The 22241-nt window shown below is 36.4% G+C and overlaps 1 protein-coding gene across 3 annotated transcripts in view; it reads left to right on the top strand.

Moving 5' to 3' along the window:
* The window catches only part of DCLK1 (doublecortin like kinase 1), a 429374-nt gene that overhangs the window by 5659 nt on the left and 401474 nt on the right, over positions 1-22241 (top strand). For all 3 annotated transcript variants that reach the window (XM_016197264.2, XM_016197267.2, XM_016197266.2), the window contains exon 3: positions 19400-19746. In XM_016197264.2, coding sequence (XP_016052750.1) covers positions 19400-19746 — 347 coding nt within the window. The remainder of the gene's footprint in view (positions 1-19399; positions 19747-22241) is intronic.

Genomic DNA, 22241 nt, shown 5'->3' with positions numbered 1-22241 from the left:
ACTTGAACTAAAAATAATGAATGGATCATGAAATTTTAGAGTTGAAAGGAAGCTTTCAAACCCAAATTTTAAGTACCAAACCCATTGATTATATCACAGGAGACTGAAGTCCAGAAAATTCAAGTGACATGTCTTTGGTTATAGAGCAGTTAGTGGTGATGCTGGACCAAAAATTAGGTTTCTTGGCAATTCTTTTCAATATGATGCTTCCTTTTAAGTTTTAAAGGATTGTTATCTTTCTGTGATATTTGAGGATATAAAGGAATTGATCTGTTCAGCTTATTATTTAAGTCCAGTTTAGGTTAACAGTAATTACCTGTTTTAGACGTTTCATGTGAAACTAGGACTACTTAGATCTACCGGTGAGGCTTGGTGTCTTGTTCAAGCAGAGTGTGTTTCTTATTTTGAGCTACTCAGTCCCAACCCCACTGGAGCAGAGCATAACCATAATCACCTTAGAAATCCTAATCAAAGGAAAATAACTTGGAGAGAAGTAACTGGGATTAAAGTCATGCTAAGGTGTAAAACAAGATAGCTGATCTTTGGAGAGTAGGTTTTTCTAAGATTGAAGTTTTAAGGTCCTAGTGAAGCAATACACAGCACAAACGAATGTGGAAAGGAAGTTTGTAGGTTGTAAGTGCTTGATTTCACCCTGAGTTCACCTTTACTCCAGAAATACTTGCCCAGGCCCTGTTTTCTTATTGGACCCAGGAGGAATCCTTTGCATGTAATGACCTATCTCTCTTGTGCAGTAATAGGAAGCATCTCTTTCATCCCCCCTACCTTCCCATCCCACCCCGTGGTGTTTTGGATTGCTCTGTCTTCACCACACACAGGCAAGCCCGCTTGTCCTCCTTTGGAGGCAGAGTTTGTATGTAATTCAAGGCTGAGAGCTTCTGTGCCTTTTTCTCATTTTCCTTCCCTTTACCCTTTGGCAGCATGTCAGTGCAGTCACAGTATGACTGGACTTGAGAGAATGTAGAGGACCTGGCTTTGGTGTGTTTATTTTGTGAAAATTCACATCTCTTTTTGATGACTTGTCATCCTGCCAAGATGCCTGTAGACTTGGCCTTTGTCGTTCTATTCAGATGTTGGAACTTCCAGTAAGTTAAAGGGGAAGAATGAACATGAAAATTTTCTGCATCAGCTTTGACCCTATCCTTTTCATGACCCTGGAAAATACAAGGATAAAGAAAACATTTGGTGGGATATTCCAAGGTATCTGAATAAAGATCAAATACAAAGTCAGGTGCATGGCTAGTCACCAGACCATCCCTTTGAGGGCTGATGGTATTGTGAAGAAAATATTCCAAAATCTCAAAGCACATGCTAACAGAGCTGGGCCTGACTCCTCACTCTGTTCTAGAATCACATGTGCAACATCTATGATGGGAGGGGCACTTAAATCAGACCCCCCCCCCCCCAGGATTGAGAGGTAGCCAGAGATATTCGTATGATTCCCATCCATCAAGGAGAAGGTGTGAGAGATGGGAAATGATGACAGTACTTTACATTCAGGGACCAGCAAAGCCATGACATGCTTCCCACAACCTTCTTTGTCAGTTTTTTAACACAAAAGAATGCCTGCTCTGAGAAATTGCTGTCCTGACTGAGAATAATAATGATAGCTCACCGTTATTGAGCATGTGTCTTACATACATGAACACACTTAATTCTCATAGTGATTCTAGGAGGTGCTGTTATCACCCTAATACTAAGGTGAGAAAAGTGAGGCACAGTGTGGTTAAGTGATCTGCTCAGAGTCACAGCAAGAAATGGTAGAGTTCGGGTTTCAACCCAGGAAAGCTGGTGCCAAAGCTTGAGCTCATATCAGCCACAAATAGGAAGCTGAGTGAGGTAGTTGTAGTGGCTTTTAAATGAAATTTTATTGTATTAGCTTCTTCTTGAAAACAAATGTTTTTAACTTTGATTTAATTCCAGGAATGACAATACTGCTCCTAGAAACACTTTAATTTTTCATTTGCCTCCAAATACATTTCTTTCCAATCAATATGAAGTAACTGCAGATTGAATGTTTTGATGATAAATAAATTACTTTTGGAAAAAAATACTTTTTATCTGATTGACTGAATGCTAACTTCAGTAGTGTATAAGTCCATATATTGGCTGCATTTAAAAAAAATTCAGTTTAAACATTTTTTTCTTATGTAGAACACTGACAGTTAACATGCAGCTGGAGTGTTGAAATAGCTGGAAATTCATTTAGATTTGCTTCTTTATCAATTACATTTTTGCTTAGTCTGTTAAAATGCAAACCATTGCTTCATATTCATCATTAGGTTCATAGCTCTTACTTTACATACTAATTTGGTGTAAACTTCAATGCATGTTATTAGCTTCTAGTTTCCTCTTCCAATATGATGACCTTTGAGTTTTAAATTAAATCTGTTTAGTGGGTGCGGTGACAAGTGAATATACCTTGTAAGTTTTTTAAACTTTGTTCTTTCTCACTTATCTCAGACTAAAAATTCCAAATTACAATGACATATGTGAGGTTCTTTGTGTATAACAGTCTGAGGTCACCTTTACTATTTTATTATTATTATACACAGATTATTATACCTAAACTTGTTTCCATGTGTTGAAAGAACTGGTGTTTAGCCAAAAGTATGCATGTATAAGTGTGTATACATGTTTGCGTATGATTGTATGTATGTCTATCTATGCATGTATGTATATATATATACATACACACACATGTACACACAGACTCTTAAGAGTAAACAGTGGATGATATTTTGAAAACCATCATGCTCAATAAGGAAAAGTGAATTGCAGGCTTATTTCTGCAGGTGACTGACCTTGAAACTTGGCTGCATTTTCCCAATATTCCCTCTCTTTCCCCAATTTTTACATTATTTATACTCTACTGTAAGTATGTAAATGTTGTGAATCAAAGTCCTTTATCTAGTGATTTTGTTTATTGTGTTTGATGCCATGCAGATTTAGAAATTTTATATAATCAAATGTATCAGTCTTTTTATTTATGGCTTGATTTTTCATGCCTCTTGGGCCCTCTGCACACTGAGATTATAAAACTGTTTCCCTCATTTTTTCTAGTGTTTTTATGTTTTCATTTTAAATTTTTTATTTATTTTTTATATTTTAAGTATATCTTTATTGATTTCAGAGAGAGGAAGGGAGAGGGAGAGAGAGAGAGAGAACATCAATGATTAGAGAGTCATTGATTGGCTGCCTCTTGCATGGCCCTTACTGGGGATCGAGCCCACAACCTGGGCATGTGTCCTGACTGGAATTTAACCACTATCTCCTGGATCATAGGTTGATGCTTAACTGCTGAGCCACTCCGGCTGGGAAAAGTTTTTTTTTTACTTTATTGATTGATTTTAGAGAGAGGAAAAGAGAGAGAGAGAGAGAGAGACACACTGATATGTTGTTCCACTTATTGATGCATTCATTGATTGATTCTTGTATGTGTCCTGACCTGACCTGACCCAGGATCAAACCCACAACCTTGGCGTATCAGGGCGATGCTCTAACCCACTGAGCTACCCGGCCATGGCTTTTATGTGTTCATTTAAAAAAATATTCTAAGGGAAGTCGTATTAGTACAATGTGAATAAGAATTCAATTATTTTTTCCAGGCTAGCTGCCTCATTTTTAATTTTAATTTTGAAATTAATTTGGACTTAATAGAAGTGTCACAGAGAGAGTTTCCATATGCCCTTCACCCAGCTTCCCGTAATGGAACATTTTACACAACCATGATACAATTATTAAAAGTAAAAATTAACTTTGGAAAAATGCTAGTAACTAAACTAAAAGCTTTATGCAGTTTTCATCAATTTTTCCAATAATGCCCTATTTTTCTTTTGTTCCAGAATCACACATTGCATGTAGGAACCATGTCTCCTTCTCTTCCTCCAAGTGTGACAATTATTCAGTCTTTCCTTGTCTTTAATGACTTGACATTTTTTAAGAGTATTGGTCAGTTACTTTGTAGAATGTCCCTCAATTTGGGTTTACCTAATGACTAAGTTGAAGTTATGTGTTTGTAGCAAGAATTCCACAGAAGTGTCCTTCTCAGTGCATCATTTCCAAGGTACATGAAGTTGCTGTGTCTCATTACTGGTAAGATTAACTATGATCAGTTGGTTAAGGTGGTGTCTGCCAGTTATCTTCACTCTAAAATTACTATTTTCCCCTTTGTAATAGATAACTATTTTGAGGAGAAACTTTGAAGCTATGTAAATATCTTGTTTTTCTTTCAACTTTTGCCCATGTTGGCATTTGTTTATTGGTGGATTTTGCCTGTAATAATTATTATTGTGGTGTTTCAATGTGACTTTCTATTTCCCTTTTTTCTTGCCTCACCTTTAAACACTTTCCTGTCTTTGGCTCATCTACTATGATGTCATCAAGTCCCATTATTTAACTCACTCTTTTAAGGACAATTACTTCCAAATCAGACCTTTCTTCTGCATGCCAACCACCTGGATATATTAAACGGGTACTCCAATCCTTAGTCCTTTCAAACGTAACATGATAAATGTGAACTCATTATTTTCCATTATCTAGAATTTATTCTTCTTCTCATGTTCTGAATCTCATTAAATGGTGTCACCATCTAACTTAACATCACCCTGACTTCTCCTTCCCTGCTTCCCTCAAATCCAAGCTGTCAATAGATTCTTTTGATTCTACTTAAGACATTTCTTTAGTTTGTTCACTCCTCTCCACCACCATTATTGTAGTTTTCAAGGTCTTATTGTTTTAACAATGTTACTTTTGTTGACTGAAGAAGTGATACATTTTTTTTCTACAGTGGTGAGTGCTGTAGAAAATTTTGAAGGATGAAAAAAAAAAGTAAAAAAAGAAAAAGAAATAACTCCTTGTATTCCTACCATTGATCTCTTGGTGTCTCTCCCCTGTACTGTTGGAATAGGATTCTAAAGTAAAAATGCTTATCTTAGTTTTTCTTTTCTTTATAGAATCTGTATTTACCCCTGCTTTTCCATTCCCATTACAGCCTCTCTTAGATCAGGTCCTTTAGGACACATGTGTCCCAAACAGTAGTCTTCAAAGAAGTTTTCCTGCCTATAAACCTAGCCATAGACAAAGCACTTTATGTCATATCTTTGCTTCATAATGGCTTTCCTGCTTACATATGGGATAGATGTACCCTCAATCTTTAATGTGCTCCTGCCCCTTCCTTCTGTCCTGGCCTTGTCTCCTATGGCTCCTTGATGCACTCTGCACTGAGCTCCTTGTGCTGTCCCAGTCTGGGTTTCCCTCTTCTGCATAAGGAGGGTAAGATAGGTGCCCTCCAGAGGGTGCATGGCCTCATAGTTAAGCCATGGCTCTGGAGTCAAACCACCTACATTTGAATCCTGATTCCACCTTTGCTAGCCCTGTGACCTTGAGCAAACTGCCTAACTCTTTGTGCCTCTTTGTGCCCTGTGATAAGTGGTGGGTTTACACTTAGCTCATAGGATTGTGGTGAGGGTTAGAATAGGATCTCCTACATGGCAAACATTCAGATAACCTTTTCCACTAATAGTAAGCATCTCCATTCCTATCACCTCAGCTTTGCCTTGATCTTGCTGACCTCTCAAACCCAGAGCTCTTTCGTGAGAACATCAGCATTTGCTTTCTCTACTTCCTCAACTTCCAATCATATTTCAAGCCCTCAATTAGTACTCTTACACTGTAACATACTTATTTACTTTATATCAAAGTCTCTAGATGTCAGGGAACCATTGGAGTCCTCACTGTCTAACAGGGTGGCTGCAAGTACTCAATAAATATCATTGAAAGAAAAAAGAGTATAAATGGTATAAATGGATAAATTAATTAATGAAAGCAATCTGGCATCACTACTGAATTGGCCATTATAAGACCATGTGTGGCCTACTAAAACCCAGGCCAGTGATCTCTTAAGAATCCTTATCCTCACTTGCTGTTCCTGGAGCATTGAATGCTGATGTCTGGATCTCTCCCAGTCATATCCTTACCACCCCTTGGTTTTCATGGCTCCAGGAGCCTGATTTCTCTCAGTTCCCTTCAATGGCTCTTCCATCTCTGAGCACTCTTTAAAAACTGGAGTTACCCTGGATTTTATGTTGTCCATCTGGGCCTGGTCTTCCTGAGCATTTTCTTTAATCTCCATAGCTGTGGCTGCCACCTGTATCTCCCTTCCAAACTCCAGACCTATATTTCCATCTGCTTGCTGGAAATCTACAACTGGTTGGCTTCTAGGAACTTCAAATTCAATATGTGCACAACCAAATTAATTTCCTTCCTTACCATCTAATCTAAACTTGTTCCCCTTTGTACTTGATCTATTGTGGTATATAGGAAGTTGGCCAAAATAGAAGTTTCAGTGTAATCTTTTCAGTGTCGTGAACTCACATCGCCTTGGACCTCACATCCAATTAATTGCCAATTCTGGTTCATTCTATCTGCTAAGTACTCCTTATAGCATCCACTCCTCTCTGTCCCTAGTTCAGGTGTGTAAACTTCTCCATCTACCCTTGGTATTTTAGAATAGCTTTCTAAATGGTATCTTGACTTCTGTCTCCCATTTAGTCATTCCTTCACACTGCTGCCAGTGTGATCTTTCTAAAACCCAGATGTGATACATATAACTTTGACCTTGTTGCTACTACAGTCTTATTCTGTTTGTCCCTAGAATCACTTTTATTTTATTTTTGAGAAAGACATAATACTATCTCACCATCCCTTTACTGTACTATGCAGTAGAGCATATTATTATTTTATTTTTATCTGGAATGCTGTCCTCTTTCTTTTCTGCCAGTGAAAATCTTACCCCTTGCTTCACTTCCCAAGCCAGCAAGAATTCTATTTCCTCTTTATTGATTGACCAGTGGGAAATAAGAAGTGCTTTTCTTCTCCTTTGAGTTAGAATTGCCTGGATCACTTATTTAGCAATTATCACTTATTCCCTTGTGGTGGAATCTTTCATATAACACATCTTGCCTTCTAAACTCTTTGAAGACAAATTCATGACTTAGGATTCTTTTCACTTCCCAGGGTGACTAATTCACATCTTGTATATTGAGGATTTAGGATGTTTTTAATTTTTATGTGTTGTGGCCAATGTTGTATATACTTGTTTCAGTTTTGTTGTTTTCTGTTATTTGTTTGGATAAACTTTTAGCCAAGAGATGAACTTTTCATGGCTTTCAATACAGTTTGTCATGTTGCTTTCCAAAAGGATTGTTATCAATTTATAATGTCTCTAGTGGTATTTTATATTTAAATTTTATTGTGTTTTTATCTTTTGCCATATATTTTAATATCTCGTATTTTATTAAATTATAAAATGTTTGTACATTATATTAACCCATTGTTGTATTATAGGTCCTCAATCTGTTTTCCCCTTTTTATTTTAGTTTCTTTAATTTTCAATTGTATCAGTTTTAAATTTTAAAAATTTTAACAATTGGATCTCTCCAATTTTCCTTATAAGTTCTTTTTCTGTTGTTTTGAATGGAGAAGTCAACATTTTCCATGGGTCTGACAAACATATTTAAATTTTATTTTCTATAAGCTTATTTTTATGTACTATTCTATTATGATAGACTTCCAGGGAACAATGATCTATAAGTGCCTTTGGGAATCTTTTTTCTTACCTTTAATAGCGCTATTAAAATTGTGTTTTTAAACCATTGTCTTCCAGGCAGTTTATGAAATGTTGCTGCGCATATCTGAGACAGCCTCATATAACAGAATATCCAGAAGGCACTTTATGATATTTTATTCTGTAAATAATGTCTTTCATATAATTTACCCTCGTTCAGTCTCAGAAAGTTCAATATATATTTGAGCTTTCCCAGCTTTTACTATAACTCGCAATAGTAAATTTTAATTGCCAGAGTGTTCAATGAGAAGATTTATACTCTGGAAAAATGAAATATATTATGGACATCTTCATTTAAGATACTGTTGAACATGCCATATGTAGAACTTAAAGGAATCTAGAGGAGGTAGCAGGCAGCTTTAGTAATGTGAACCATACAGATTAGGTCATTTTCAGGCTGAGGTCAAATGATATTACAGCTGCAATTTACAAGTCACAACTCTTAGCCAGTGAATAAGCAATAAGAAGAAACAGGGCAAACTTCTGTGTCATCTTGTGAAGGAACACATCCCTGGTTGACTCACCACAGTCCTGGTCAACCAGGAAGCTGGTATCATATTACTGGAAGTTTTCAGTAGTGACTTAGAGAATTTCTTTTAGGTGGATATCCTCTCATTTCATAATGAGAGTCTATGGCCAAGTAGAATTACCTTTGCAGATTTTTAAATAATAAACTTTGTTAGGAAAATTTATTTTCATACTTTGAAGAATAAAGGCAAATATAATAATTTAAAAATGTATATGTGATTTTTTGAAAACAAGACACGGACTCTTTACCTTAAAAATTATCTAATATCTTACACAGAAATTATTCCATTCTCTGAAGTCCCAAAAAATACCTAAACCATTCAGGGAAGAACCTATTATATTCTGTTATTTTAGGAGTATTGGTTGGATCCAAACATAATTTCATGCCTTATTTTCTTACTTTTTTGTTGGTGGTGTAAACTGTCACTTTCTTTATCTTTGTCTTTGCTTAGAAGCAAGTATTGATTTTTCTGGCTTTTGTAAATGTCACAGCAATTCAGACAGGTGCTGCTGTTGCAGTTCTTGATATTTGTTGGGATGTCTTGGACACCCAGAGTATTAAATTTCAAGTTGAGGATCAGTCTTAACACAAAGACTTTGCTTGAATAAACTGGAGTAAAATTGGCAGTATCATAACCAACTATCAAGTCATTATGTGTAGTATTTGCCAGCCCCATCTCTAAATAAGTTTTTATACTATTTACTTTAAATGGTCTATGATCTTTGCCATTTTTTGCCCTTGTTTTACTTCACCCCCAGTAAATAATCTAAAACTTCCAAAACAAATTTTGGGCTATACGATTTCCATGTTTTTGGGGTTTCCCCCCATCCAAACATCCAAGCAATTCTCGGTGACATCAGCCGAATGCCCTACAATTCAACTCAATTCTGGCACTTTCTTCCTGGAGATAACATCAGATACCATAGATTAAGGGCTCAGTCCTACAAGACTGTACCCACAGATGCCATTTGCAAGTCCAGGTTGTCATATGTGCTTCTTATAGATTGGCTAATAGATAGGAAGGTCCCATGACCCCCTCCTTTGCTGGAGTGGCTCACAGAACTTAGAGAAACATTTTACTTATTGAAATACCAGTTTATTTTAAAAGTATACAACTCAGGAACAGCCAAATGGAGGAGACCCACAGGGCAAGGTATGGGGAAAAGACTTGGAGCTTCTATGTATGCCCTCTCTGAGCATGATACTCTTGCTGAATCTCCACATGTCCACTGAGTGGAAGCTTTCCAAACCCTGTCCTTTTTTTTAATGGAGGCTTTATTAAATATTTAATAAAAAATGTAATACATAGACTTATTGATTAACTCATTGGCCATTGGTGATTAATTCAACCTCTACCTCCTTTCCCTTCTCCCAGGTCAATAGAGTGGGACTGGAAGTTCCAATCCTCTAATTACATGGTTGGTTTCTCTGGCATCCAGTCTGCATCCTTAGGTGCTTCCAAATGTCACTTCATTAACATAAACTCAGGTGTGGTACAGAGGGGTTTGTTATAAATATTAAGACACAGTTATTGCTCTTATCACTTAGCAAATTCCAAGGGTTTTAGGAGCTTTGTGCCAGAAATGGTATGAAGACCAAATATATATTTCTTATTATAAATCACAATATCAACGCTATTTTGTTCAAGTATACCTTGGTTTAGATAGATTAACTTTCTTTTCTTTAAATTTATCTTTATTGTTGAAAGTATTACAGATGTTTCCTTTTTCTCCCCATTGATTCTCTCCACCGGCATCAACTCCCACAACCTCCCAGGTCTTCTACACACTATTTTTTCTGTCCATAGGTCATGCTTATATGCATCTTAGTTCCTTGATTAATCTCTCCCACCCCAATCTCCACTCCCACCTTCCCTCTGAAATTTGTCTGACCGCTTCATGGTTCTATATCTCTGTATTTTGTTCATCAATTTATTTTGTTCATTATATTCCACATATGAATGAGATCATGTAATACTTGTCTTTCTCTGACTGGCTTATTTCACTTAGCATAATCTTTTCCAGGTCAATCCATGCTGTCCCAAAGGGTAAGAGGTCCTTCTTTCTTACAACTGCATAGTATTCCATGGTGTAAATGCATCACAGCTTTTTTTATCCTCTCACTTACTGATGGGCACTTGACTTGTTTCCAGATCTTAGCTATTGTAAATTGTGCTACTATAATCATAAGGGTGCATAAGTTCTTTCTAATTGTTGTTCCGGGTTTCTTAGGATACATTCCTAGAAGTGGGGTCACTAGGTCAAATGGCAGTTCCATTTTTAATTTTTTGAGGAAATTCCATACGGTTTTCCAGAGTGACTATACCAGTCTGCATTCCCACCAGCAGTGTACTTGGTTCCCTTTTCTTCACATCCTCGTAAGCACTTGTCATTTGATGATTTGTTGATGGCAGCCATTCTGACAGGTGTGAGGTGATATCTTGTCGTTTTAATTTGCATCTGTCTGATGACTAGTGACTTTGAGCATTTTTTCATATGTCTCTTGGCCATCTGTATTTCTGTTTTGGAGAAGTGTCTATTTAGGTCCTTTGCCCATTTCTTGATTGGATTGTTTGTCTTCCTTTTGTTAAGTTGTATGAGTTCCTTATATATTTTGGAAATTAATCCTTTATCAGATGTGTCATGGCAAATATGTTCTGCCTTACAGTGGGCTTCTTGTTTGTTTTGTTGATGGTTTATTTTGCTGTGCAGAAGCTTTTTATTTTTATGTGGTCCCACTTGTTTATTTTGTCCTTTGTTTCCCTTTCCATAGGAGATGTATCAGCAAACATACCACTGCCAGAGATGGCTGAGATTTTGCTGCCTATGTTTTCTTCTAGGATTTTTATGGTTTCACAACTTACATTTAAGTCTTTTGTCCATTTTGAGTTTATTCTTGTGTATGGTGTGATTGGTAGTCTAGTTTCATTTTTTTGCATGTCCTTGCCCAATTTTCCCAGTACCATTGTGTGTTCTTGCCTCCTTTGTCAAACATTAATTGAGCATAAAGACTTAGCTCGATTTCTGGGTTCTCTTTTCTGTTCCACTGATCTATATTTCTATTCTGGTGCCAGTACCAGGCTGTTTTGATTACAGTGGCTTTGTAGTATAACGTGATATCTGGTATTGTGATCCCTCCAACTTTGTTCTTCTTTCTCAAGATTGCCGTGGCTATTCAGGATCTTTTTGGGTTCCATATAAATTTTTGGAGTGTTTATTCTATATCTGTGAAATATGCTGTTGGTATTTTAATAGAGATTGCATTGAATCTATACATTGCTTTGGGTAGTATGGACATTTTAGTGATGTTAATTCTTCCAATCCATGAACATGGTGTATTCTTCCAGTTGTTTATATCTTCCCCTATCTCTTTTTTCAACATCCTGTAGTTTTCCCAGTACACGTCCTTTACATCTTTGGTTATATTTATTCTTAAGTATCTTACTTTTTTTTGTTGTAATGGTAAATGGGATTGCTTTTTCAGTTTCCCTTTCTGTGAGCTCACTATTGGTGTATAAAAATGCCACTGATTTCTGGGTGTTAATATTGTATTTTTCTACATTGCCAAATTCATTTATTAAATCTAGTAGTTTTTTAATGTAATCTTTAGGGTATTTTATGTACAATATCATGTCATCTCCTAATCTTGAGAGTTTTACTTCCTCTTTTCCAATTTGTATGCCTTTTATTTCTTCTTCTTGTCTGATTGCTCTGGCTAGGACTTCCAGTACAATGTTGAGTAAGAATGGTGAAAGCAGACATCCCTGTTTTGTTCCTGTTCTTAGGGGAAATGCTTTTAGTTTTTGCCCATTGAGTATGATGTTGGCTGTAGGTTTGTCATATATGGTCTTTATTATGTTGAGGTATGATCCCTCTACTCCTACTTTGCTAAGAGTTTTTATCAAAAATGGGTGTTGGATTTTAGCAAATTCTTTTTCTGCATCTATTGATATGATCATGTGATTTTTGTCTTTAAATTTGTTTATGTGATGTATCACCTTTATTGATTTCCAAATATTGTACCAGCTGTGCATTCCTGGAATAAATCTCGCTTGGTCATGGTGTATAGTCTTTTTAATATATTGCTGGATCTGATTTGCTAGTATTTTCTTAAGGATTTTAGCATCTATGTTCATCAGGGATATTCACTAGTAATTCTATTTCTTTGTAGTGTCTTTATTTGGTTTTGGAATTAGGCTAATACTGGCCTCATAAAAAGAGCTTGGAAGTGTTCCTTCCTCTTGGATTTTTGGGAATAATTTGAGGAGGATTGGTGTTGGCTCTTTGAATGTTTGATAAAACTCCCCTCTGAAGCCATCTGGACCGGGGCTTTTGTTTGCTGGGAGTTTTTTGATTACTACTTCAACTTCATCAGTAGTTATCAGCCTATTCAGGTTTTCTGACTCGTCCTGACTGAGTTTTGGAAGGTTGTATTTTTTAGGGAATTTGTCCATGTCATCCAGGTTATCCAGCTTGTTTGGTTTATAGTTGTTCATAATATTTTTTTACAACCCCTTGTATTTCTGTTGGATCAGTTGTTACTTCAGCCCTTTTGTTTCTTATTTTGTTCATTTGGGTCCTCTCTCTTTGCTACTTGGTAAGTCTTGTCAAAGGCTCATCAATCTTGTTTATCTTTTCAAAGAACCAGCTCTTGGTTTTATTGATCTTTTTATTGTTGTTTTTTTTAGTCTCTGTTATTTATTTCCACTCTGATCTTTACTATTTCCTTCCTTCTACTTATTTGGGCTTTTCTTATTGTTCTCTTTCTAATACTTTAAGTTATAGGGTTAGATAGTTTATTAGTATTTTTTCTTGTTTTTTGAGGTAGGCCTGTAGCACTACGAGTTTCCCTCTTAGGACTGCTTTCACTGTGTCCCATAGATTTTGGGTTGTGTGTTCATTTTCATTTGTTTCCAGGAAGTTTTTGATTTCTTCCTTGATCTCTTTGGTTACCCATTCATTAGTTAATAACATATTACTTAGCTTTTATGTGTTTGAATGTTTTGTAGTGTTTTTATTGTAGTTGATTTCTAATTTCATTCCATTGTGATCTGAGAAGATGCTTTATATAATTTCAATCTTCTTGAAATTGTGGAGACTTGTTTCGTGTCCTAACCTGTGGTCTGTCTTTGAGAATATCCTTTGTGTAGTTGAGAATAATGTATATCCTATATCTTTGGGGTGGGATATTCTGTAAATGTCAATTAATTTCATATGATCTAATGTGTCATTTTGGATCATTGTGTCCTTGTTGATTTTTTTGTGTAGAAGATATATCCAGTGATGTCACTGGGCTGTTAAAGTCTCCTGTATGATTGTATTGCTTTCAGTCTCTCCCTTTAAGTTCTCCAGAAGTTTTTTTATACTTGGGTGCTCCTAATACTGGGTGCATATTTGTTTACCAGGGTTATATCTTCTTGTTGGATCAACCTCTTTAGTATTAGGTAGTGACCTTCGTTTTTTTTGTTATGGCTTTCATTTTGAAGTCTATTTTGTTAGATATGAGTATTGCTACCCTAGCTTTTCTTCATTTCCATTAGCATGGAAAAATTTTTCCCACCCCTTCACTTTTATCCAGTGTGAGTCCTTTGTTCTGAGGTGGGTCTCTTGTAGGCAACACATATGTGGGTCATGTTTTCATATCCATTCAGCTATCTTATGTCTTTTGATTGGAGCATTTAAGCCATTATTATTAATAGGTTCTTATTTATGGCCATTTTTTCTTTATGTCTGTGTTCGTCTCTTTATATTTCTTCTTCTTCTTACACCACCCCCTTAGCATTTCTTGGTGGTAATAAACTCTTTTAGTCTTTTTTGCCTGAGAAGCTCTTTATTTCACCTTCAATTTTTAATGGTAGCCTTGCTGGAGAGAATAGTCTTGGATTCAGTTCCTTATTTTTAATTACTTTGAAACCTTCATGCCGCTCCCTTCTGGCCTAAAGTGTTTCTATTGAGAAATCAGCTGTCAGTCTAATGGGTCCTCCCTTGTAGGTAAGTTTGTATCTCTCTGTTGCTGCTTTTGAGATTCTTTATCTTAAATGTTTGTTGTTTATTATGATGTGTCTAGGTGTGGGTTTTTTGGGGATCATTTTGATTGGGATTCTCTGTTTTCTGAACTTAAGTGACTTTTTCCTTCACTAGGTTAGGGAAGTTGTCTCTCATTATTTCTTCAAACACGTTCTCTAACCTTTGCTTGAATTCTTCTCTTGACACCCCATGATGCGAATATTGTTACATTTCATGTTTTCCCAAAGCTCCCTTAAACGGTCTTCCTGCTTTTTAATTTTTTTTCTAATTGCTACTCTGATTGGGTGTTATTTTCTACCTTGTCTCCAAATTCACTGATTCGGTCCTCAGCTTCATCTAATCTACTGTTGATTCATTCCAGTGTATTCTTTATTTCAGCTATGTCATTTCTCATTTCCAATTTATTCTTATTCAAGCTTATGAAGTTCTCATTAAGTTGCATGTAATTTTCACTAAGTTGCTTGAGCATCCTTATAACCATTATTTTGAACTCTATATCTGATAAATTGCTTGCCTCTATTTCATCTAATTCTTTTTCTGGTGATTTCTCCTTTTCTTTCATTTGGGTGTTGTTTCTTTGTCTCCCCATTTTATTGTGCTGGTTGTCCAGGGTACCAGGTCAAGGCTGCAGAGTGTGAACAGGACCTCGTTTCTGGTCGTCCTGGGGCACCGGGTCTGGGAGCCAGGTCCTGATGGCAGGCCTGTGTGTCTGAGAGACCTTGGATCAAGATGGCAGGGCCAGGTGCACTAAGTCAAGGCTGTAGGCCAGGTTGGAAGGCAGGCTGGTCATGCTACATCAAGGAGTCAGGAAGGCAGGCAGGCAGACCTGGTGGGCTGTGTCAAGGAGACACAGTAGCAGGCAAGCAGGCAGGTTGGCAGGCCGTGCATGCTGCATCACGGATGTGCCACTGGTGGTAGGGGTCAGCAGGCCGGTCATGTGACCCCATCAAGGAGGCGGTCAGACAGGCAGGCAGTGCACACCCTGTTAAGGAAGCAGGCAGGTAAGCTGTGTGCCAGATCACTGAGATGATACATTTGTCCCCAGGCACTAGTTCAGGCCCACCAGGTCACAGCATCAGGCCTGTGCGATAGCATATCTTCAGCCTTGGTGTCTGTGCTCTGGTCTCTGGTTTGGGGACACTGGGTTGGGGCTGCTCCCCACAACCTCCTCCTAAGGAGGACCGTGAGGATTCTCCAAAATGCATGCTCTCCACTCCCAATCAGAGAGAAGTTCCTGGCTGAGCAATGTGGCCACAGTGGCACCTCTTCCTGAACCCCCGGGGAGCTCCCACACTGACTGACAGATGCCCCCCCTCCCACACCTATGCACACACTCCCTCATGCACACCCAGTCTCATTCTCAGCTTTGGTCAGGTCCTCTCCACCACCCTTTTGGAAGTCCTATTTAGATTAACTTTCATTTTGTTGTTTCAGTATGAATTACACCATAAAACTTTGTTATGGCTGTGTACGTGACAAGAAGTATATAATTATACATTTTATAATTATCAGTTATAAGTTTTTATAAGTAATTATAAGTTTTACTTCTTTTGTTATTTTTCAATGACCTTTAACACACATATCTCATGTTAGGAGTTGAATACAATCTCTGATGGTTTTCTACTCAAGAATATAACATATCTCTTAACTATCAGCCACAATAAGAAAGAGATTAAATAAATACTGAATATTCAAAGCTATTTGAACAAATCAAGACTATGTATTCTTCCCATTCAGAACAATTACAGTTTGTTAATATACAGTTATCAGTGACATTATCACATTTTTAAAAAGCTATATATTGTTTTGCAAAATCATAACTGAGTTAAAACAAAAACAGGATCTCTAGTGGTAGGGAAAAGTTCAGAATTATGACTAAAATAAAAGTAGCTAAGTCCGGCCGGGCGTGGCTCAGCATTTAAGCATTGACCTATGATCCAGGAGATTGTGGTTTGATTCCTGGTCAGGGCATATGCCCAGGATGCGGGCTAGATCCCCAGTTGGGGGCATGCAGGAGGCAGTGGATCAATGACTCTATCATTATTGATGTTTCTATCTCTCTCTCCCTCCCCCTTCCTCTCTCTGAAATCAGTAAAGATATACTAAAAAAATAAAAATAAAATAAAAGCTAAAATGTGGGGTAAAATATGTTCAATGTAAATTTATTTGCACAATTAAGTAGAAGCTTATTGACATAAGGAAACCCATCTTGACTTTTTCTGAATTCCTGAATAATACAGTAGATTTTAAACTACAGTACTGCATGGTGTATGATGTGGGTTTGGTGACCAGCTCCTTCCTCTCCCTTTAGCCGTCATTTTCCTCTTAGCACAATATTATTCATTATTGGGATCTCAGACTCTTCTCTAAGATTTCATTCCAGTCTTTTAGTCTGATAAACCAGCCGGAGGACCCTCAAAGTGACAGAACAGTTAAGTACAAGTTTCTTCTCATTGCCATTACTTGAAACAAACCAGTATTACTTTCTCAAAGTTGTTATGCTTTTAAGAATTTTCAGTGTGCTTTATTTAAGAAGGCGTGAAAAAAGAGTTTTCTCTTTCAACAAACCCATTCCATATTTTATGTGAGTACTTTAAAATTCTTCCTTTTTCTAATTTTTTTCTTTTCTAAAGTTAAAAAGTTTTCTTTGTTGAGGTATATACCACTCCATTCTTTTGTTTTAATTATTAACTGTAGTATATAAACTTAACAAATGGTTAGTTAATTGTGTATCTCCGAATAGCACAGAATTCTGACAGACTGGTTTTGCCAGCTACAGTATGGGTTGTGTGTCTTGTTGGGGAATGTTTGGGGCATTCTCACAATGAGGTGGAGCCAAAGTGATGTCTACTGGTAACTACATAACTAGAAACAATGAACACATATAATATAAAACCTGCTTACTGATTTCTAGTAATCTAATTTTTAATTTTCCTTTCAGGCTTACTGCAGCCTCAGATGATTTTCATTTGTGTAGCAATTTTATATATGAGATCATTTTGACCTTTACTATCTTATTTGATCTTCACCAAACCTGGTGAAATAAAAATGGCCACTGGGATAGCCTTCACTGACAGAAGAATAAGCTACCCCCAAGAAGACTAGGGGACTTGCCACAGTCACATATGTAGAGAGGCCAGGTATTGAGCCCAGACTTCCAGTTCTCTCTTCCCTGTCACATGCGCACTGTATCTCCACAGAGCTTTCAGAAACACCACTGTTCTTTCAGTCCCCATATGTTTGTTTGTTTATTTTTAAATACGTTTTTATTGATCTTAGATAGGAAGGGAGAGGGAGAGAGAGAGAAACATCAATGTGAGAGAAGCATCGATCAGCTGCCTCCTGCATGCACTTGACAAGAGATGGAGCCCACAACCTGGGCATATGCTCTGTCCAGGAATCGAAATGGCGACCTTCTGGTCCATGGGACAACATTTAGCCAACTGAGTCACGCAACCTGGACACCCGTGTGTATGTTTTTGAAATCTGCATAAATCGTGAGAACAGCATTGTTGGGACCAATCATGATCTGCTAGGTGAATGGAAAAGGGGATTGCTAAAGTGGTACTATTTGTACCACTCCATAGTGTATAAACATGCATTAGAGTATATTTTTAAAACATTTGCAAAATAAATATTTGATAACCTGTATAACTGTGCTTTTCTATTTTTGAAGCCCTAGTTCAGTTATCTTTATGTGAATACTTATCCTGTGACCTTGGATGCTTGCACTATTAATTTTAAAATAGGAAAAGGGTTTAGGTAAAAGTATATAGGCTGTGTAGCATTAATCTAGGTCACTTTACTTGCAATTATGAAGGCTTTTTTGCATTTTTACATATTTCCAGTTACAAAGACTTATTAACACAGAAAAAATTATAAAAATCTTTAATTTCAAAATGCTTTGACTAACTTTATGAAATATGTGTATATAAGATCAGTCATTTTATAATTTGTCATTGCTTGGAAAGTGTATTACTTTTTGTGTGTGTGATCCACATCTACTTAGTAGTCTGAGTAGTATTCTCATTGAACTTCTCTATTAAGGAGTCATTTTTAATAAAATTTTTATTTATTTTCTTTTTAGCTTTATTGGGGTATAATTTACAAATAAAATGGTAAGATATTTAAAGTGCACATTGTGATGATTTGATATATGTATACATTGTGAATCCCCCCTACTTAACTAACATATTCTGTCACCTCACATATTTTATCTCTTTTTGTGAGAACATTTAAGACCTACTTTCTTAGAAAGAACTCTCTCTTTTATACTATATAGTGTTATCAACTGTAGTCACCATGTTTTACATTAGTTCCTCCGTTCTTATTCATCTTATATAATTATATATGTTTTAGAGTCAGTTTATGATACGACAGTTTGTAAGCTGACCACTCTCAAAACCTTTTATCTATAAACAGTTGTGAATTGGCTTCCTAGTGTGTGCGATTCACCGTGCTTGGCCCTGCCTAAGTGGGAGAAGAGGAAGGGTGATTATTTTGCTTACTTTTAGTTTTACAAAATGTTTAGCAAACAGTCCCATCAAATTTATAAGTTACATAGCTATTTTACGAAGTGTTTTTCTGACCCAGTTTTAGATTTTACATTATTTCAGGTGACAAATATAGGTACCTCTGATTTTGAAGTTTTCTGCAAATATAAATATTTCTAAATTTCAAAGAATACTTTCTATTTTGAATTCAGTTTTATACCTTTCTGAGGTGTACTGATTAACAATATTTCCATCACCAATCTGAAGATGAAGAAAGGGAGGAATGATGATCCCCCTCGTCCCCCCACCCCCAGGCTACCAATCTGTTTCTGACAGACTAAAGTAGAAGCCAAAAATATCTCTTTTGGCCCAGCCGGGCGTGGCTCAGCGGTTGAGCATCGACCTAGGATCCAGGCGATCAGGGTTCGATTACCGGTCAGGGCACATGCCCAGGTTGCGGGCTGCAGCCGATCAATGACTCTCTCATCATTGATGTTTCTATCCCTCTCTCTCCCTCTCCTTTCCTCTCTCTGAAGTCAATAAAGACATATTAAAAAAAAATTTCTTTTTCATTAAGTATTAATCATGTTTCCATTGTTTAAAAAGTCACAACTAACTCTTCCTTCTAAGTAGAAAAGAAAAAAAGAAAGACTATGAAAAAAGGAGTTTACTTTAGAGTAAATTTAAATATATTTCTCTTTCTTAGGAGAGAGTTATGTGTGTGGCTCAATAGAGCCCTTCAAGAAACTGGAATACACCAAGAATGTGAACCCCAACTGGTCTGTGAATGTGAAGACCACCTCAGCATCCCGGGCAGTGTCATCACTGGCTACTGCCAAAGGGAGCCCTTTGGAGGTGCGGGAGAATAAGGATTTCATTCGGCCCAAACTTGTCACCATCATCAGAAGTGGGGTGAAGCCACGGAAAGCTGTCCGGATTCTGCTGAACAAGAAAACCGCTCATTCCTTTGAGCAGGTTCTCACTGATATAACTGACGCCATCAAGCTGGACTCGGGAGTGGTGAAACGCTTGTACACTCTGGATGGGAAACAGGTAAGAGAAGTGATGTGACCTTAACTTTATAGGCAAGAACCAGGGAAGTGGGGAATTTATGTGGCATGTGGTGGGAATCTGAAACATACATTTCCTGACTTTTAAAGAGCTGAGTAATTTAGTCAACAAATACATAGGTGTTGGCCTCAAACCAGTCCAAGAATAGTGTTAGACAGGATTAACCATAGGAATAAAGTAAAAATGCCCATCTTTGAAGCTTAAATAATTATCCGGAGATTTCTGCTTTTTCAGTTATTAATTGCTTAACATATGGTGCTTTTTAGCCATCTGTTTTTAATTTTGTCATATACTAATGTCTTATAGCCTTGAACATGTCTGAGATTTAGAGGTAAACTAACCAATAGAGAAAAATCTAAATCCTTTCTTTGGCTTAAATCTTTTATAAAATTTACTGTCTCAGTAATGTTTACTAGTGAGATTTATTTAAATTTTATAGATTTTAAGTACGTATCTAAGGAATAAAGTATTTCCATCTGGATGGAATATTTCTAGAATATTATAACCTTATTTTGAAAATATAATTTCAGAATTAAAATGAAGGGAGTCTCTTCAGCTATGGAATATACATCAATTGACTTGTATGACTGGATATTTTAATGTGAAGTGCTCAGATGAATTTAAAGGAAGTCTTATGTGAACTTTTGCAAAAGCTTGACCAAACCTTGATGTGCACTGAATAAAAAAATACAAATATATGTACAGTGAGATTCTCTAGTCTTTGAGAGTTTATCAATATTTTTTTGTTTAAGATCATAAGTTTTAGCATACTATCTTTGCTTGAAATTTAGTTTTTAATGTGGATCTATCCAAATGCTTTTTAAAAATTATTTTGAGGGATAATCGGAATAATTTGTACATACAGTACATATTAAAAATCAAATCTAGATTCATAAATTAAAAGGTTGATTTTATTAAATAGAATAATGTAAGTTCTTGAAGGCTAACACATTCAAACTATGAATTAGAAAGAGATACAAATACTAGAAAGAATGTTAGTTGTGAAAGAATTCTTCCCCTGGGGATCTATTCAAATGTCTAAGTTATAAACTTGATTAGGAAAGAAGGAATATCTGTGAGTTGTTTGTTTATATTCACCAATCTTCTGCTTGTCTCATAAAACTTCTCCCACGTGTCATGTGGATAAGGATTCTATAGAATGAAACTCTTGGTTTTCTCGATCTAGGACAGTCATAGCCTGAATGTCACCAATATATCAGTGATCAAAAAGTCCACTGCTGGATTGTCAGTTATAGCAACAATAAGATGGTCAGGTTTGCATTTAAACATTTAAGCCCTTCAGAGGTTCCTTCTGTAATGAGTGACACAACCATTTCGTAGTTCTGCATCTTCGTGTATTGAGTTTCTCAAGATGGGAGTTACCTGTTCTCATAAAAGTAAAATTTACAACGAAGAATACATGTTGGTAAATCCTCTTCCTTCCCATTCACCTCAGAGTTTTGTAGGCTCCAAAATGCTACACACTGAATTTAAAAGTCAGCTTTAGCTATTTTAGTAAACTTTGTCATTAACTGATCACTTGTGTATTCTAAAAATGAGTTTCTAGAATAAGTACTTTGATGTTCTTAATTGTTTTCTTCTTTTTAGAAATTTATGTAGTGTCTGTATTTTATAATGGCTGATTTTTCTGTGGTTTACATTTAATAACCCAATGTAATGAGAAAAAAAAAGTCAAGGTTTAATATCAAAAGACCAAGATTCAAATCTCTATTCAGCCACAGATTATTTATGTTTTTAACAAATTACTTAATTGAGCATCATTATACACATCAGTAAAACATGGATAAAATGATCATCTCTGTTTCATAGAGTACTTGAGGGATCAACATGATAATACATATGAAAGTAATTTTTAACTATATTAATAATATGATAGCTTTCTTGAGCATTATTCTATTTTTTAATATCTTTTTATTGATTTTTAGAGAGAGAGGAAGGGAGAGGGAAAAAGAAAAACATCGAAGTGAGAGAAAAACATTGATCAGTTGCCTCCTGTATACACCCTAACCAGAGACTGAACCTGCAACCTGGGCACGTGTCCTGACCGGGAATTGAACCTGCAACCTTGTGGTGCAAGGGATGACGCTCAGCCAACTGAGCCACACTGGTCAAGGCTTTAGCATTATTCTAAATGTTTTGTATGTATTATCATGATGAATCATCATAGTTTTGATTATTATCCCTATTTAACAGAACAGAATAGTAAGGTGCAGAATTTGTTAAAAAAAAATCCTAACATGTCTAAGACCACATAGATATAAATGACAGAGTTAGCATTTGAACCAGTCTCTCTCCAGAGCTTGTGCTCATAACCACTGTGCCATAAGCACCAAACAGATGTACTGAGAAGAGTTTTTAAATGAGTATTGTGTCCAAAAAATATCATCTGAAAGATGTTCTCTATGTGTTTTTCTCCTGCAGTCATTCTACTGACCGTTGTATTCAACTGTTGTTGT

Source organism: Miniopterus natalensis, chromosome 2 (genome assembly GCF_054644295.1).
Source record: "Miniopterus natalensis isolate mMinNat1 chromosome 2, mMinNat1.hap1, whole genome shotgun sequence".
NCBI lineage: Eukaryota > Metazoa > Chordata > Mammalia > Chiroptera > Miniopteridae > Miniopterus > Miniopterus natalensis.
This window is presented reverse-complemented; position numbering and strand designations above follow the sequence as displayed.